Below are 18742 nucleotides of genomic sequence, written 5' to 3'. Positions count from 1 at the left end.
GTAGGTGTGCACGACGTTTCTGAGAGGGTTGGCTTGAACAGGGTGCACAAACAAGGTAAGGTCAAAAGCGGCGGGTCTCCACTGACGCTCGCCACGCACGCCGCTACCGGACTGGGTTTTGGTTTCGGTCCGGTGGCACGCGGTTTTGCGCCACGCGCGGTGTCGCGCCACACACGCGGCGACATTGGACCGTTGGGTACGGCAATTTGGCTCGTGGCGAATTACTAATACTGAATGTCTGCTGAAAGCGTGGCCGTGTCGCCGCCGCCGCCGCCGTATCCCCAATTACGAATGATTAAATACCGAGGTTTTAATCATGAATGATTACACACGCATGTAAAGTGTCTGAAGTGTACATCTATGGGACCCTTTTTTGCGTGTATCAAGATGATGAAATCGTTAAAAGGCTTTACCCTTCCTGGCAAGAGTTGTTAAGATGTTCAAACACCAAATAGAGCACCTATTAACAAGGTATCAATTCTGCATTCATTTCATTCACGCAATAATGGCAAAGCGTACATTTTCCGAGAATCCGGGCGACTGCCCTTGAACCCAGGGGGACGGACCGGGCTCAGCAGTCGTACCTGGGGGTAAAGGTCGCCATTGCCCGGCCACTCGAGCCCATGTAGCAGAACATGGGCACCCGCAGCCGCTTGGCGCCGTTTGGAGACACGTAGCCGTACGCCGTGTTCATGTATATGATGGTGTCGCCGCTCGTCTGCGGCGCAAGTCAAAAGGGACACATCTAAATTATACACAGAAGGTAAAAGGTAAGGGTGCAGCCCTGCAATTTCATGCTCACGCTCCTGCTGGCGGAACAGCCTCTTTCAGAGGGAGCTCTAGACAGCGCTCGTAGAGGGCAGCTTAGCCGTAGAGGGCATCTTAGCCATAGAGGGCATCTTAGCCGTAGAGGACATCTTAGCCGTAGAGGGCATATTAGCCGTAGAGGGCATCTTGGCCGTAGAGGGCATCTTAGCCGTAGAGGGCATCTTGGCCGTAGAGGGCAACTTAGCCGTAGAGGGTATCTTAGCCGTAGAGGGTATCTTGGCCGTAGAGGGCATCTTGGCCGTAGAGGGTATCTTAGCCGTAGAGGGCATCTTAGCCGTAGAGGGCATCTTAGCCGTAGAGGGCATCTTGGCCGTAGAGGGTATCTTAGCCGTAGAGGGTATCTTAGCCGTAGAGGGCATCTTGGCCGTAGAGGGTATCTTAGCCGTAGAGGGCATCTTAGCCGTAGAGGGCATCTTAGCCGTAGAGGGTATCTTGGCCGTAGAGGGTATCTTAGCCGTAGAGGGCAGCTTGGCCGTAGAGGGCATCTTAGCCGTAGAGGGTATCTTAGCCGTAGAGGGTACCTTGGCCGTAGAGGGTATCTTGGCCGTAGAGGGCATCTTAGCCGTAGAGGGCATCTTCCACGCTGGCCAGACCGTCTTGAACGAGGGGGCAGTACCTCCTGACATGTTACCCCACCACAGGCGACCCTAACTATGGTGATTCCATTGAACTGCTAGGTGGACAGAGGCGGGTGGGGGTTTAAGGAACTTGCACCGTTGTACTAACTGCCACACTGGGAGATGGAATCAAGCGAGCGACCCCTGGATTGCAAGTCCAGTGTGCTGCTAACCATTATACGACGGCAGCATCCACTTTGTGGACGCAGGTAGCAAAGTCCTTCAAGTAGTGTGAGAGGGAGGTCAAGAGGGTTATTGCTCCCTCAGGGCGGTCATTTTATGGGCTGTGAAGACCACTTTGGATAAGTTGAGAGTTAAGTCTTGTGTAAGAACAATGTTCGTTTGAGGCAGGAATTGCTAAGTATTACCGTGTGGATTGGATAGCTGGATGCCCGAAAGGAAGTTGCTGGCATTTTAACAGAGGTGTCTGAGACGGCTGCTGGGAATTTTGTCACATTGCTGAAGTTCTGAAGAGACCATGGCAGGCAAGTGTTGTAAATATGATTGGGCAAAATCGGCTTTGCTGGGTAAGAAGTGTGGACAATGTGGTGGTAGGGGGGGGGTCATGATTGTCGAGATAGGAATTGGAGTGGGCTCCACGAGTCCATTGACCAAGGTCGAAGACCGAAGAGTAAATAGTGGGAGAATGTTAGGGCAAATCTTTGAATGTGTGCAACAACAGTTACAGGATCAGGCAGAGGGTTCAAGCCATTTGCGAGGTGCGGTGTCAACAACGGCTTTGGCCACAATGACACGTCTTCATCTTGAATTTCGACTTTGGGAGGTTCTAAAGGCCCTCCTGGCATGGCAGGTTTGGCTTGATTATGATGTGGGTGTAGACACGAGATGTTTGGGCATCTCAGCAGCCATCAGATCCACCTCCAATTTTAAGAGATGGTTGAAGGCTACTCATCTGTTGCGTAGGGCATCTCCTCCATGCCGTATCACAGGCAGGGGAGAGGAAAACCAGCATTGTTCCCATATTTTTCCTTCCGTTATAAACTGGCCTCAGTGTGCCTCGTGAGCACAAGCGACTGATCGCAGCAATTATGGCCAGGTCCAAAGTTAGCTCTCTTCCTTTGGCAATGCGACCTCGATAATGCGGGCGAGTAGGGCCACAGTCAGGGCCCTCTAAATGAGCTCCACTTTTACTCGAGGAATTGCTTACTCGGAAAAGCGAACTTGAAGGGTGTGAAATTTCCCCGCGTGAAATGTGACCCTTTTGTTGAGCAAGGTGACATTTCCCTAGCACGGCCTGAGGTTTTGCTCGGGAGGAGTATTTGAACCCTGAGCTCACCTCTGTCCTGGAGCCACAGCCGTTGAGCGGCCCGTAGAGCCGGGCGTATTGACCGTACGCCGTGGCGTGGCACGACGGGTCCTGAAGGCGGATGTCGTACACGGACAGCCCGCGCGATGAGATCTCGCTCAGGGGGATCAGCAGCTCCATGTAATTCGAGTTGCAGTGGAATATCCTTGACGTGCTATTGCCTGCAGACACACGCGTAACATTTACTACTTTAGACCTCACTGCTACTGGTGGGGGTAAAGTGTGGGTACTCCCTTCTCTTCCAAGACATCTAGCCGGCACGTAAAAGCGGGTCAAATACTCTCTAAGAGGGGGCTCGATAGAGCTTGCGAAAGTGGAGGCCCCTCCGCCAGCATTGGCGTGAGCAGAAAGTTGCACTATCTTTTGATGACCACAGCGCAAGCCCTACGGTGACCCGTTTCCATGTATTGGTCACCCATCCAAGCACCATCCAGGCTAAACTCTGTTTAGCTTTCGCCAATCAGCTCTCTGCCCCTGTTAAAGTTATTTTTTTCTCAAGTACAACACACCGATGTGTTGGAGAGCAAATGTAAATGTTGTGGATTGCTCTCCAACACACCGGTGTGCTGTACTAGTGTAATGATGGTAGAGTCAGCCTGCAGTGTGAATGGACTAGTGGCCACGGGAGTCAGCCTACAGTGCAAGTGGACTAGTGGCCACGGGAGGTAATGACAGGGGAGTCAGCCTGTAGTGTGAGTGGACTGGTGGCCACGGGAGGTAATTACAGGGGAGTAAGCCTGCAGTGTGAGTGGACTAGTGGCCACGGGAGGTAATGACAGGAGAGTCAGCCTGCAGTGCGAAAGGTCTAGTGGCCACGGGAGGTAAAAACAGTGGAGTCAGCATGCAGTACAAATGGACTGGTGGCTACGGGAATGACCGAGAATAGAAGCGTGGCCAGGTGACGGAAGCGGACGGTAGAGTCTGCTGGTAGAGCGAGCGATCTAGAACCAGCGAGAAGGTTTGGAAATGGGGCGTGGCCTCGAACCGTGTATAAGGGAGATGCGCGGGAGACTCGGGGCTGTTGCGGTGGGGGTCTCCGTCTGTTCGAGTGTGAGCACGTGGCTCCTTAATAAATAAACCATCTCAAGACAAGTGCGTCGAAGTCGTCTTTACACTTGTTCTGTTTACGTGACATGTTCTGTTCACGTGACAAACCTTACTAATTGGCTGTGTCGGGTGGTGGAGGGTTTAACGATACATTTGTATTTACGCAATCTAACCCAAAAATAAGTAATATTAAAACAAAAACTTTTTAAAAAACACGCTTTAAAGAAATGTACCCTACTAGTAAAGGATTAACTCCACGACTGCAGGAAGTGGCCCCGAAGCTTGTCACAACGTAAGGGACCGTGGTGATTTACAGCCAACGTGAGTTCAGCGTGGACAATTAGACCCAAGCCGAAACATAACATATAAAAAATAATGTTTAAAATTGTTTTATTTTTTATGATAGAATATAGTTTTGTCATCGGTATGACATAAGTATACCGAGTTTGCAGTCGATGCCACATTGGGAAGTGGGTTAAAATTGAGTTACAAGATTTGAGGATACAACAACGACGACAGACAGAGCGAGTTAATAAAAAGCATGTTAAAAAAAACCGATATCATGGGAATAATTGTCATTGAAAAGCTGAACTGTGCTTGAGACTACTCTCGTGAGTAATGTAACAGGTCTTACTGGGAGCATTGGTGGGCGATGTGATGTTGCCTGTGGAAGATAAAGATAAATAAGTGTGAGCAACCGACAAGGGGAAATTACAGTCGTCATCATACCGTGCTCTCTGGATGCAAAAAAAAATGCACTCCACCCATTTTGAAATTCGCGACATTTACACAGAGACCAGCGCAACACGGGTAGAAGTACAGCGAATATTATGGTATCGGTTGCAGAACATAATGTTGACATTGTGTTTTCAGACGAGTGGTGGTGCTAAACGAATATATATATAGCATCACTATTTTCTGTGTGGCCTGCATCATTAGAACTAGTTGTTGGTTTTAATGTCGGTAACTCGGTTTGTGATCCACAGTTTCAGAACGAGCGTGCGATTCACAAGTGAACGTTAAAGATCCCGGAACGTAATGTGGGTTGGTGTCATGTCATTTACCCACTAAATTACCTGACTGAGTCACTGGGTCACTGCAGGCTATGTAACACAGCAACTTCTCGTGTGACAGCCTCGCACTATGAGAATAGCTAGAATACAAAATGCACTGCTGACGACTTGATATGCGTCTTACCGGATGGAGTAGTACTGGGAGCTGGTCCGTCCGATGATGATGGCATTTGAAAAACAGACAAAGATGTCATCATTGAGATTTCAAATAAATAACAGTTTTGATTTAAAGCTTTCGTGACTGCAGTAATTCATATTCTTAGTTTTTTCGGTAAAGTCACGTTGAAGAGAAACAACAAAATAACAAAATATATATAAAACAATAAAAAATTCTCACGACGTTTCGACCACCTGATGATGACCGTTTGAGTTATGGTCGAAACGTCGTGAGAATTTTTTATTGTTTTATATATATTTTGTTATTTTGTTGTTTCTCTTCAACGTGACTTTACCGAAAAAACTAAGAATATAAATAACAGTTATTTAGAATGGTTCACAGTGGTATCTGAACCAGTTGTGGCCCTTTCCGCTTCAGCAATCTGCACTGACCCGGATCGAACAGCCCTCATTACCAACACGAGCCATTGCACTGCATCATTCAGCAGTGAGCGCAGTCACCATAAACCTCAATGAGACTCATTTAATTGCGGTTTATATAGCAGAAGTAAAACGTGCGTTTCCTGCACCTTCCTCCATCCTAAAGGCCAATTAACACAGATGTCCGATGAACTCACACACACATATCACCTATTTTAAGCCCCGAGACTGGAGGACATTTCAGTCTTGGCAACTGTCGAATGGATCTGGTTGTAACTACCAGCGAAACATCCAAAACAAATGTTAAAGGTTGTTGTAGATCGCTCAACAACAACAAAGCACTGATGTTGCTCCTGAAGCAGTCATACATTATCCATTTATATATTTTCGTTACGTGACAACTTTATTCATTGGCTGTGTCGGGTGGCAGAGGGTGTACGACGCACATTTTACTTCTGCGATCTTCCCAACCGTCAATTATAAATCGTAATATTGGGCACGAATTGAGCCATGAGGCAAGGGCATGCTGCTCCGCTATGATAAAATGTAAGAAGTGCGGCGTCGCAGTACATACCCGTGAACCTGGCCTCTCTGTAGTTACTGGGGTGCCCGAATGTCAGCGAAGGACGGTGTTTATTTGTATTTTCGTACATAGGTAAAGGTGCAGCCTTGCAATAATTGGGCACTCACCACTGCTGGCGGAAAGGCCTTCACTAGCAGCTCTATAGAGGATATTTGACCAACTCTTCCATGCTGCCCAGATGCCTGGCCATGCAATTAACTAAGTGGTATTACACATTTATACTGCTGGGTGAACAGAGGCAGGAGGACTCAATAAACTTGGCCATTTCAACTGCCACAGCGGGAGACCGACTCAAAGTCCAGCACCGCAGATGCATCCCCACATGTTAAAAAATAAAAACCCCCAAAATAAATTTCAAAGTGACCCGTTGAATTAATTGACTCGAACGAACACGAACCTCGTGAGCAGATGACGGAGGCATCCTCATTGTGACCGCAGTTGTGACGACCCCACCCAGAGTGGTTGCATCGGGCGAGAGAAGACTCCTGGCCATAACAATTTACGTCGTCCAACCAGATCTGGCCGCTGCCGACCCCAAAGTGAGCGTTGCTCGGAGCGGACACGGCATAGCCGCAGCTCAGCTGACGGCACACCACCTCGGCGTCCTGCCGGTCCCAGCTGTCGTCGCACACGGTTCCCCACGAGCCCGCGTAGTACACCTCCACGCGGCCCTGGCACCAGCCTCCCCCGACCAGCCGGACCGGGACGTCTGTTCGTCGCAGGCAGGCGATTGGTTAACGCAGACTGCGGCGGTGGGGAACCCTTTTTATGCCAAGGGCCATTTGGATATTTGTAACATCGTTCGCGGGCCATACAAAATTATCAACTTAAAAATTTGCCTGTTATATTTTTTGTCAAACATTTCATTGACTCACCCCTAATGCGATGGCTGGAACTGCTTCTGTTTGGCGAGGCGTGGTGATGATGTTAGCTGGCTATTGACGATGTTGCTACTCGCAACTGCTTTTCCAGGTTGGCTCCTAGATTTATTGAATTTAGAGTCCCGCCTGCGGTTGCCTTGGCAGGCCCAGAGACCCAAATGATTTTGCGGGCCTCATACGGCCCGTGGGCTGGACGTTCCCCAACCCCTGAGTCGTAGAGGCTCGTATCGCGAGTCAGACAAGGCGACCAGAGCGGTTGTCAGGTGGCCGGCTGCATCGGAGGTCAAAGCCACTGAGCTCACGGCGCTTCGAACACGCAACTAAAATCCTGACAGCCTCGGCCCTGGCAGGAAGGGACATGGCTATGTCCTATGAAAATGAATCCCACCAGAGGTGAGTTGTTGGCTTGTGCCCCCCCCAAACCCTGCTGTGTCTGCTGTGTACACATGGACACATGTGATAGCACCCCTGAGATCTTTGTGTTCAAATTCAGGCAAGCCTGCTTGTGACGAAACTGGGTTCTCAAGTATACCGAGTTGATTGTTACAACCTGGTCACCACCAATTACTGGCAACACAGGGCTAAGGATATCTAAAATATTAGGCACATAAATCAGTGCATCCACAGCCTGCATAGAGACAGCACAACTTGGAAAGCAGCTCTGTTGGGGAGGGCACGGGCAACCCTTAGCATGATTTAGATCGTTTTCAATAGATTCAGTCAAATAACAGCAACACACTTTCCAACCTGCACTCAACGATATTTTGATTTGTTACGAAGATTTGTATTCTAAACTTGCTTTCAAATCGGATCTTTACCAGGGTTATGATGCCCCACGAAGTCACAGCCGAATAAAATAACAGTACGAATGCATTCAAGCGTTTAACCTTTCTTGGAAAGCAATATAAAGCCAATTAACCTGTGAGTTTCTGTGATCGAGACGACTTTTGCATGTGGTGTAAAGATCTTACCAGGTGAAAGAGTAGAATCCAATTCTGATGGCAGAGACGGCATGTGAAAGACAAACGCGCGCCAGTAATTATCGACGTAACATTGCATCGCAATTTTCTGCAAGCCGGCAATTCACACTGAGAAAGAGTAAAAAGTAACACATGGATCAAGCGGCATACACGAGGGTAGCCAGAGATGTAATGTTGACTCTTAAGATGGGTTTCACTGGACAGATCGACAGTGCGAATGCATCTCGTCTTAACACGCTTATCTAGAATGAGTGAAAAATCCAAGAATAACAACGTAACAGTTATACGATGGGGGGGGGGGGGGGGGGGGGTTGCTGTTATCTGGACCGCTTGTGTGTGGCATGTGTCACAACCGCCATGTGCAAGATCTTACCGGGTGAAGAAGTGGAACCTGTTAGCCACAGAGAGACGCCGTTGGGAAGAGACAAACACACGGCAGTAGTTACTCGTGTGTAACATATTGCACTAATCTTTTATGCCCCCTTTAAAAACAACAACAACAACAACAACACATTGATAGGTGCAAGCTTGCGGTTACGCTCATTGATGTTTCTCTGGCACATCCGAGCCAAGCCAGTGGATTTCCACTGGCTATTTGCCGTTGCCAAGAAAGAACCATGACACACTGGCTTCATGCGAAATCTGGCTTCTGGGGAACCAAGCCAGGGGCGGTGCTAATGACGCATTCATTGCGTGTGACATCGGTCAGTACACCGCGAGGAGCCGGCATCACCATGTCGTCCACGTAAGCCTAAGCTCGTTCGTTGCATGTGACATCAATGGCAGGGCTCAGATTCTGCAGTGGATAAGCAACCTCTGGTGCCTCTTATGCCCCACCAGGTAGGCTCGGCATGACCCCTCCCACCGTGCAAAATGGTTATGAGAGATAGGAAGGCGAACACATAAATCAAGAAACACTCACAAGTTAGAGACATTGTATTAACTGTGAATAAAAGTAAGATACTTAGAAGGGATGATGGCGAGTTGTCGATGGTAATTGCAGAGTGGCAGCCAAAGGAGGAAAATGCACAAGATGCTGTCGACCGTAGAGATGGAACTAAATTGCATGCTGGGGGGTATTCCCCAGCATCTGATAAATCACGGCTGACGATGATCATTGTACCCCATGGCAAGCCTGCCCGTGTGAGCGGCGCTTGCATTTACACCTCAGCGTGTGCGGCAAAGGGCAGCAGACGATGCAGGGCAGGCACTGCCCTCTCACCGTAGTAGTAGTATTCGCAGTTGGTGCCCGTCCAGGACGAGCGGCAGTGGCACCGGTAGTAAGGGTAGTACGGAAGGTTCGTGCAGCTGCCCCCGTTCTGACACGGGTGTGAGTAGCACGCCCCTGCAGAGAAACACAATCTCGTCGTGTCGTTCATCGCGATGCCTTGTGCCCTTGTGCTCATATCTGTTGTTGGTGATCCCTGGGCCAATCTTGGAAATTCTACATTCCAATAGTGGGACGAGTCTCTCCACAGGACAACACTGGTGTCACTGGTGAATGTTCACGAGGTGTTGTTGTAACCCGGAGCGACGTTGAGCTGAGTCTATTCCCGACCAGCATTCAAACTCACAAGCTACGGTTTCTGGGTCAGGCCCTATGTCTGGCACTGGATATTTACTGAGCCTTGAGTTACCCTCTTGAAAATTAGTCCTGAATCTCAGGGAGGTATTCCTGGATGACGTTATTCTTCTTGTTGGCCAAACTTCCTGTGATGCCGATGATAACAGTTTAGATGGTAATGCTGGGCACAAGGTCCAAAGTGATGCTCTTGAGGCCTCCCCCAGGTTAACTAAGCCTTAAATTATATATCAATTCGTGTAATTACATCACTACTGTGGCTCACAACCAGAAGAATCGGAGCAACAACAACCACCACACGATTGACTCTCATTGCCACCTATGCCTCTACAACATCTGCTCTGTCTGGAGTCTTTCCCATAGCTCGCTGTGAATCTGTGACAGCATATCTTACCGTAGTAGCCAGTTGTGAGCTCTATAAAAACAAGACAAGGAATACAATTAAGAATAGATTCCGTAACACTTCCCAACATGCATTTATTCTCGTAAGCATATAAACGGTTGAAGTTTGCTTTATTTAACCAGGTGATAACTCAAGAAACCAGAATCGAGTCTAATTTTGCAAGAGTGACCTGGGGTGTTAGTCTACCAGTAGCGGACAATGATTGTAACGTGTAGTCCAAACTGAGTAATACGCGGGTCATTTTCGAATTCAGCAAATTTGGATCTTAACGCCGGGACACAATGGCCTACTCTTGTGAAGGATGCAACAGGATCCTTAACGTCCACTGTGAAGCAGGCGACGTGTATTGTGGTTATTACCCGTGCAGTAATAATCAGGGCGGCGGCTGAATTCCAGCCATGAAGGTCAGCAACAAGCAGCACAAATGTGCCACTGTTAGGCCGTTGCATATCTGTCAACTCCTTATCAGTGCCCTTCCTTGTTGGTCACCCCGTGCCCCTTATAAATCTCAACGTTCATCTTACAAAGTCCCATCACAAGGGAGAAACACAAACAAATAGACAAACACAATGTTGCCTGTATTGAAACGGCTGTATGTCGTTTGGACCTCAAAACTCAATTACCCCGTACAAGTATACGGGTACACCGTATGGGTTGACAGATATGGCCATGTCAATCGGTTGCAGTAACGGCTGTCCATGTGCCAGTTGCGTGGGAAGCAGTGTGTCCTTAGCCCATGATGAGACACCGGGGTTTTGTAAGAGACTTTGCCGAGAAGGGCACGGGTAACCTGGTAATACATTCTGGAGACATCTCGAGGGCAAGTCAAACCTTAGAGGGAAAGCGTTTAAAAGGCAAGGATGAACAAGTAACAATAAGCCTGGGGGTTGCTGTGATCGAGATTGTGTGTGGCGTACCACCAACACAGTGTGCGAGATCTTACCAGGTGCATCCGTAGAATGTGCTCCTGATGGCCGAGAGGGCATGTGAAAGAAAAACACATGCGCCAGTGATTACCGATGTCACACTGCACGGCAAGTTTCTGCACGCTGTTACTTACACAAATAGATAGGAAGAGGAACTCATGGATCAAGGAACGTACACAAGTTAGAGACATAACATCAACTGTTAACGTGAAGTAAATGGGTTTAGGCACATCACTGAAAGGAATTATAGGAGGTCGTCAAGACTAATGACAAATTGTCAGTCAAATGAGGGAACACTAAATGATTAACAGCCAAAGGAAATGGAGCAATTAAATGGGCTCATGCGTAGGCGCTTTGTGAATTGTTACATAGCAGGAAAGTGATTAAGACTTTGGGAGCAATTCATCCAGCAGTGGAGACATAATGGCTGATGGTTGTATTGTAATTCGTGCGTGGCTGCCGGTGTGATTGATGTTTACATGTACACCAGGACATGTGCCACAGGAGCAGTAAACGATGCATGGCAGGCTCTGTCCTCTCACCGTAGTATTCGCAGTTGGTACCCCACCAGTACGAGGGGCAGTAGCACTGGTAGTAGGGGTAGTTCCAATATTCCGCACAGGTTCCGCCATGCTGGCATGGGTTCCGCTGGCAAACACCTGCAGAGAAACAAACTCTCATCACGTCACGTGCCAGGGCTTCCTAGTAGTGGTCTCTCGTTGATTAGGGATGGAGTAGACCTAGTACTAATTCATTAGGGATCGAGTAGGTCTAATACTAATCATTAGGGAAGAAGTAGGCGAAGTACTAGTCACTTGTTGATTATGATGGGGTAGGCCTCGTACTAGTTACTAGTTCATTAGGGATGGGGTCAGCCGAGTACTAGTCACTACTTCATGAGGGATTGGGGTAGGCCTAAGACGAGTCACGAGTTAGGTTAAAGTCATTGTTTTGCACAATACATTATTACAATTCAGTCAGCCAATCGCTCACTCACTACAATACATTACTCATCGGAAAAGCATGCATTAAATTATGTTCCATCCATCTGGACTACAGACTCTAGATCCCACTCATGCCGGATTTGTAAGCCGCCATTTTGCAGGAGTCACGTGATCTCTGTCTGATTGGAAGTTGTTGCCTCCGTTGCCCACGAGGACGCAGCTTGAATCAAAAGTGTTCAGATTTTTGCGCCGAGGGGGTGGGGGGTGATAATAAATATCAATATTTTCAACGGGAAATGGAACGAATGCCCTAAAATTGCCCTTATGGATCAGGGCATTTAAGGAAGAACTCAAGCAGAAAACTCTTTATGATGAACAGCCACAATCACACGTAAGGGGTTTACTCCCCTTCGTGTATTATCCACATCTAAACATTGTGGGGTGCTCGAAAACCCACGACACCCACGGTGTCTGTGCGCTGGAGGAGAGGGCACTCACTAGAGTGGGTCGTATCCTCTGCGCCGGGTAGGGTAGTTGATTCTGATGGCAGAGAGGGCATGTGAAAGAGAAACGCGTGGAAGAGATTACCAATGCAATATAGTACGGTACCCTTTTGCATGCTGCAATTATGCTGACACAGGAAAAGGAGCACATGGATCAAGGGATATACACGAGCTGGCAGACATCATATTGACTCCTAAGAAAAGTAAATGGGTTAGGACAGACAGACCTAACTCATTACCTCTTACAAGATAATCTTGAAAACGTTTAATTTCCAAAAAAACAACAATGAATCTTTGGAATTATTGTGATTGAGATGGCTTGTGTGTGGCGTACCACCAACACAGTGTGCGAGATCTTACCAGGTGCGTCCGTAGAATGTGCTCCTGATGGCCGAGAGGGCATGTGAAAGAAAAACACATGCGCCAGTGATTACCGATGTCACACTGCACGGCAAGTTTCTGCACGCTGTTAATTACACAAATAGATAGGAAGAGGAACTCATGGATCAAGGAACGTACACAAGTTAGAGACATAACATCAACTGTTAACGTGAAGTAAATGGGTTTAGGCACATCACTGAAAGGAATTATAGGTCTTCAAGACTAATGACAAATTGTCAGTTAAATGAGGGAACACTAAATGATTAACAGCCAAAGGAGATGGAGCAATTAAATGGGCTCATGCGTAGGAGCTTCGTGAATTGTTACATGGCAGGAAAGTGATTATGACTTTGGGAGCAATTCATCCAGCAGCGGAGACATAATGGCTGATGGTTGTATTGTAATTCGTGCGTGGCTGCCGGTGTGATTGATGTTTACATGTACACCAGGACATGTGCCACAGGAGCAGTAAACGATGCATGGCAGGCTCTGTCCTCTCACCGTAGTATTCGCAGTTGGTACCCCACCAGTACGAGGGGCAGTAGCACTGGTAGTAGGGGTAGTTCCAATATTCCACACAGGTTCCGCCATGCTGGCATGGGTTCCGCTGGCAAACACCTGCAGAGAAACAAACTCTCATCACGTCACGTGCCAGAGCTTCCTAGTAGTGGTCTCTCGTTGATTAGGGATGGAGTAGACCTAGTACTAATTCATTAGGGATCGAGTAGGTCGAATACTAATCATTAGGGAAGAAGTAGACGAAGTACTAGTCACTTGTTGATTATGATGGGGTAGGCCTCGTACTAGTTACTAGTTCATTAGGGATGGGGTCAGCCGAGTACTAGTCACTACTTCATGAGGGATTGGGGTAGGCCTAAGACGAGTCACGAGTTAGGTTAAAGTCATTGTTTTGCACAATACATTATTACAATTCAGTCAGCCAATCGCTCACTCACTACAATACATTACTCATCGGAAAAGCATGCATTAAATTATGTTCCATCCATCTGGACTACAGACTCTAGATCCCACTCATGCCGGATTTGTAAGCCGCCATTTTGCAAGAGTCACGTGATCTCTGTTTGATTGGAAGTTGCTGCCTCCGTTGCCCACGAGGACGCAGCTTGAATCAAAAGTGTTCAGATTTTTGCGCCGAGGGGGTGGGGGGTGATAATAAATATCAATATTTTCAACGGGAAATGGAACGAATGCCCTAAAATTGCCCTTATGGATCAGGGCATTTAAGGAAGAACTCAAGCAGAAAACTCTTTATGATGAACAGCCACAATCACACGTAAGGGGTTTACTCCCCTCCGTGTATTATCCACATCTAAACATTGTGGGGTGCTCGAAAACCCACGACACCCACGGTGTCTGTGCGCTGGAGGAGAGGGCACTCACTAGAGTGGGTCGTATCCTCTGCTCTGGGTAGAGTAGTTGATTCTGATGGCAGAGAGGGCATGTGAAAGAGAAACGCGTGGAAGAGATTACCAATGCAATATAGTACTTCTGCATGCTGCAATTATGCTGACACAGGAAAAGGAGCACATGGATCAAGGGATATACACGAGCTGGCAGACATCATATTGACTCCTAAGAAAAGTAAATGGGTTAGGACAGACAGACCTAACTCATTACCTCTTACAAGATTATCTTGAAAACGTTTAATTTCCAAAAAACAACAATGAATCTTTGGAATTATTGTGATTGACATGGCTTGTGTGTGGCGTACCACCAACACAGTGTGCGAGATCTTACCAGGTGCGTCCGTAGAATGTGCTCCTGATGGCCGAGAGGGCATGTGAAAGAAAAACACATGCGCCAGTGATTACCAATGTCACACTGCACGGCAAGTTTCTGCACGCTGTTAATTACACAAATAGATAGGAAGAGGAACTCATGGATCAAGGAACGTACACAAGTTAGAGACAATATCAACTGTTAACGTGAAGTAAATGGGTTTAGGCACATCACTGAAAGGAATTATAGGAGGTCGTCAAGACTAATGACAAATTGTCAGTCAAATGAGGGCACACTAAACGATTAACAGCCAAAGGAGATGGAGCAATTAAATGGGCTCATGCGTAGGAGCTTCGTGAATTGTTACATAGCAGGAAAGTGATTAAGACTTTGGGAGCAATTCATCCAGCAGCGGAGACATAATGGCTGATGGTTGTATTGTAATTCGTGCGTGGCTGCCGGTGTGATTGATGTTTACATGTACACCAGGACATGTGCCACAGGAGCAGTAAACGATGCATGGCAGGCTCTGTCCTCTCACCGTAGTATTCGCAGTTGGTACCCCACCAGTACGAGGGGCAGTAGCACTGGTAGTAGGGGTAGTTCCAATATTCCACACAGGTTCCGCCATGCTGGCATGGGTTCCGCTGGCAAACACCTGCAGAGAAACAAACTCTCATCACGTCACGTGCCAGGGCTTCCTAGTAGTGGTCTCTCGTTGATTAGGGATGGAGTAGACCTAGTACTAATTCATTAGGGATCGAGTAGGTCTAACACTAATCATTAGGGAAGAAGTAGACGAAGTTCTAGTTACTTGTTGATTATGATGGGGTAGGCCTCGTACTAGTTACTAGTTCATTAGGGATGGGGTCAGCCGAGTACTAGTCACTACTTCATGAGGGATTGGGGTTGGCCTAAGACTAGTCACAAGTTAGGTTAAAGTCATTGTTTTGCACAATACATTATTACAAGTCAGTCAGCCAATCGCTCACTCACTACAATACATTACTCATCGAAAAAGCATGCATTAAATTATGTTCCATCCATCTGGACTACAGACACTAGATCCCACTCATGCCGGATTTGTAAGCCGCCATTTTGTAGGAGTCACGTGATCTCTGTCTGATTGGAAGTTGCTGCCTCCGTTGCCCACGAGGACGCAGCTTGAATCAAAAGTGTTCAGATTTTTGTGCCGAGGGGGAGGGGGGTGATAATAAATATTTTCAACGGGAAATGGAACGAATGCCCTAAAATTGCCCTTATGGATCAGGGCATGTAAGGAAGAACTCAAGCAGAAAACTCTTTATGATGAACAGCCACAATCACACATGAGGGGTTTACTCCCCTCCGTGTATTATCCACATCTAAACATTGTGGGGTGCTCGAAAACCCACGACACCCACGGTGTCTGTGCGCTGGAGGAGAGGGCACTCACTAGAGTGGGTCGTATCCTCTGCTCCGGGTAGAGTAGTTGATTCTGATGGCAGAGAGGGCATGTGAAAGAGAAACGCGTGGAAGAGATTACCAATGCAATATAGTACGGTACCCTTCTGCATGCTGCAATTATGCTGACACAGGAAAAGGAGCACATGGATCAACGGATATACACGAGCTGACAGACATCATATTGACTCGTAAGAAAAGTAAATGGGTTAGGACAGACAGACCTAGCTCATTACCTCTTACAAGATTATCTGAAAACGTTTAATTTCCAAAAAACAACAATGCATCTTTGGGATTATTGTGATTTAGATGGCTTGTGTGTGGCGTGTCACCACCGTGCGTGAGATCTTACCAGGTGTAGACGTAGAGATAAAAACACACCAGTGAATATTGGTGGAATCGTCTCCTGTACTTTTCACATTTAAAATCACTTGGAATTACACTGATAGAGACACGCATAGATGAGACGACATTGCAAGCGTGTTTAAAGTTTTTTTTGGTTATTTTATTCAACCAGGTGACCTGCGGAATTAGTCTGCCAGTAGGGGGCGATGATTGATAGGTACATTGAGTAAATTGTGGGTAAATCTTTAAGATGCATCCAATCAAATGTGCTTAGGCAGGACATGTTTCTGGAAAAGATGATGGCCGAGAGAACGTTCACAGTTGAGATAGTCACGAAGTTGGCTCGCGTGTGGGAGATTGCTGGATTGTTGCATCGCAAGACCATGAGAGATAGCGATGGCTTGGAGGCCTTAAACCAGCATTGGGTAAATCATGTTTGATGATGATGATGATTGTACCCCATGGCAAGCCTGAATGTGTGTAGCGGCGCTTGCATTTACACTTCGGCGTGTGCGGCAAAGGGCAGCAGACGATGCAGGGCAGGCACTGCCCTCTCACCGTGGTAGTAGTATTCGCAGTTGGTGCCCGTCCAGGACGAGCGGCAGTGGCACCGGTAGTAGGGGTAGTACGGAAGGTTCGTGCAGCTGCCCCCGTTCTGACACGGGTGTGAGTAGCACGCCCCTGCAGAGAAACACAATCTCGTCGTGTCGTTCATCGCGATGCCTTGTGCCCTTGTGCTCATATCTGTTGTTGGAGGCAGGGCTGAACGCTTTGGGGAAATCTCTAATTGCGATTTTTCCGACAGATATTGCGATTTGATTTGCGATTCCATTTTTTTAAAGTCAAGCTTCAGTTCAATATTCGCTGTGTAGTAGATTTTAAACATGTGATGGAGCATTACCACATGATACCATCAAAATATTAACTGCTCTACATATTGTAATGCAAGGATGATAAACTTAAAATATATTAATTGCTTCCAACATGTATTTATTAAAACATTTTAATTGAAATAGAACAATCTCTTCATAGGACGACACTTCCCACTGCTGTATTGCCACAAGGTGGTACTCCTTTTTGTAACCTGGATGGATGGCGAGCCAAGCCATTTCCCAACCGGAAATCAAACTCACAACCCACGGTTTATGGACTAGGCCCTCTGCCTGGCAGCAGAGCTTCACTGAACCTCGAGGTACCCTTCTAAAAACGATTCATGAGACTTAGTGAGGTATTCCTGGATAATTGGCATTGTTTTTAGTGTTAGCTAAACATCCAAGAGTATGACCCATCTGAAAATGAGTGGCATGATGCTGACAGCGAAAATTTTTATTTTGTAAATGATGATACATCACCTAATGCACCATCAAAGGTCATACTCTTGGGGCCACCCCTAGGTCAACTTAGGCTGAATGAGCAACCTGGTGCATGTGATTACATCAGCAGCATGTCCCACAACCACAACCACAACAAAAACCACCAAAATAATTACACACTGATCGAGACCTACGTCTCTTGGGAGTCAATCCGATAGCACTCTGTGGATCTGTAACAGCATATCTTACCGTAATAGCCAGTTGTGGGTCCTGTAAAAAAAAGACAGGGAAGACACATTATACATAGGATCTGTAACACTTCCAAACATGCATTTGTCCTCGTTTTCATGTAGTTAGTGATGGTTAAGGCAGTGCTTTGTGCCAGCTGCGTAGGAAGCAGCTCGTCCGAAGCCAGCAATGAGACAACGGTGATCGGATAGCGGCTCTGCAGGGGAAGGCGCTGGCAAACCCTTTGATCAACTCCATAGGGCAAGTGCAAAACAGCAACACGACTTCATACCAAAGTTTCGTTCACATTGGATAATTTTTACGAGATTTATTGTTCCTCCTCCTTTGCATTTTTTGTTTTTTTTTGGAGCCAGGCTGGTCAAAATTTAGTCAACTGGAGGGCACAAAAGAACGTATTTGTTTATATCGCTATAACGGCACACATTTAAAACGCACAACAAAGGAACATTAATAATATATATATATACACCTGAGAAGAATAATAATTCAAAAACATTTTCCCACACACGGTAGGCCAGATCTAACGAGTGGAACTCTTTAAACCTTAGCTGGATAGTGTTTAGAATGCTAAGCTGCAACTGCAAAAATTTAGCCTGGGGACTGATGCAATTGTGAGCGTTGCTGGGCATGCGGTGTGTCGCCACCGCGTGCGTGAGATCTTAGCGGCTGAAGTCGCGCAATGAGCGACGTCACAGACCACTTACCCTGTGACACAAGCGCACGCGTGAACGGGCGGTCACCAAGTCAATCAAGGCCACTGATTGGTGCAGGGAGGGCCTCAAAGACGATTGCTTCGGATCAGAGATTCAAAGGGGATTGGAGGAGAGATTCAAACGTGAAAGGCGGGAAACGAGGGTTGACCGTAGTGGCGACGGTTGACAACCGTTGGGAGGAGGAGGAGGAGGCGGACGAGGATTGGCTGAAGGGAGTGGGGTGAGCGAAGCTTCCAGTAAGGGGCCATCCACTCAGTACGTACGCATGGAGGGGGGAGGGAGGGTAACCCAAATGCGTACGCCTGTGTATTGGGGGGTCTACTGACA

At 47.3% G+C, this 18742-nt stretch overlaps 1 protein-coding gene across 1 annotated transcript in view; it reads right to left on the bottom strand.

Annotated features, from left to right (window-relative positions):
• LOC103091832 (scavenger receptor cysteine-rich domain-containing protein DMBT1) overlaps nt 1-18742 on the bottom strand; it is a 71148-nt gene that overhangs the window by 21385 nt on the left and 31021 nt on the right. The window contains exons 7-26 of the mRNA XM_032957929.2: nt 17703-17723; nt 16699-16821; nt 15788-15829; nt 14894-15010; nt 14371-14394; nt 14014-14055; nt 13114-13230; nt 12592-12615; nt 12227-12268; nt 11327-11443; nt 10802-10825; nt 9850-9870; nt 9096-9218; nt 8247-8264; nt 7865-7888; nt 6410-6721; nt 5017-5037; nt 4454-4483; nt 2743-2933; nt 585-718 (exon numbers count right to left, since the gene is read on the bottom strand). Of these exons, the coding sequence (XP_032813820.2) occupies nt 585-718; nt 2743-2933; nt 4454-4483; nt 5017-5037; nt 6410-6721; nt 7865-7888; nt 8247-8264; nt 9096-9218; nt 9850-9870; nt 10802-10825; nt 11327-11443; nt 12227-12268; nt 12592-12615; nt 13114-13230; nt 14014-14055; nt 14371-14394; nt 14894-15010; nt 15788-15829; nt 16699-16821; nt 17703-17723 (1567 nt within the window). The remainder of the gene's footprint in view (nt 1-584; nt 719-2742; nt 2934-4453; nt 4484-5016; nt 5038-6409; nt 6722-7864; nt 7889-8246; nt 8265-9095; nt 9219-9849; nt 9871-10801; nt 10826-11326; nt 11444-12226; nt 12269-12591; nt 12616-13113; nt 13231-14013; nt 14056-14370; nt 14395-14893; nt 15011-15787; nt 15830-16698; nt 16822-17702; nt 17724-18742) is intronic.

This window comes from Petromyzon marinus, chromosome 21 (assembly GCF_048934315.1).
Source record: "Petromyzon marinus isolate PM22_M1 ecotype Great Lakes invasive population chromosome 21, UKy_Petmar_22M1.pri1.0, whole genome shotgun sequence".
NCBI lineage: Eukaryota > Metazoa > Chordata > Hyperoartia > Petromyzontiformes > Petromyzontidae > Petromyzon > Petromyzon marinus.
Note: the sequence above shows the minus strand (reverse complement) of the source record. Positions and strands in the feature narration are given on the sequence as shown.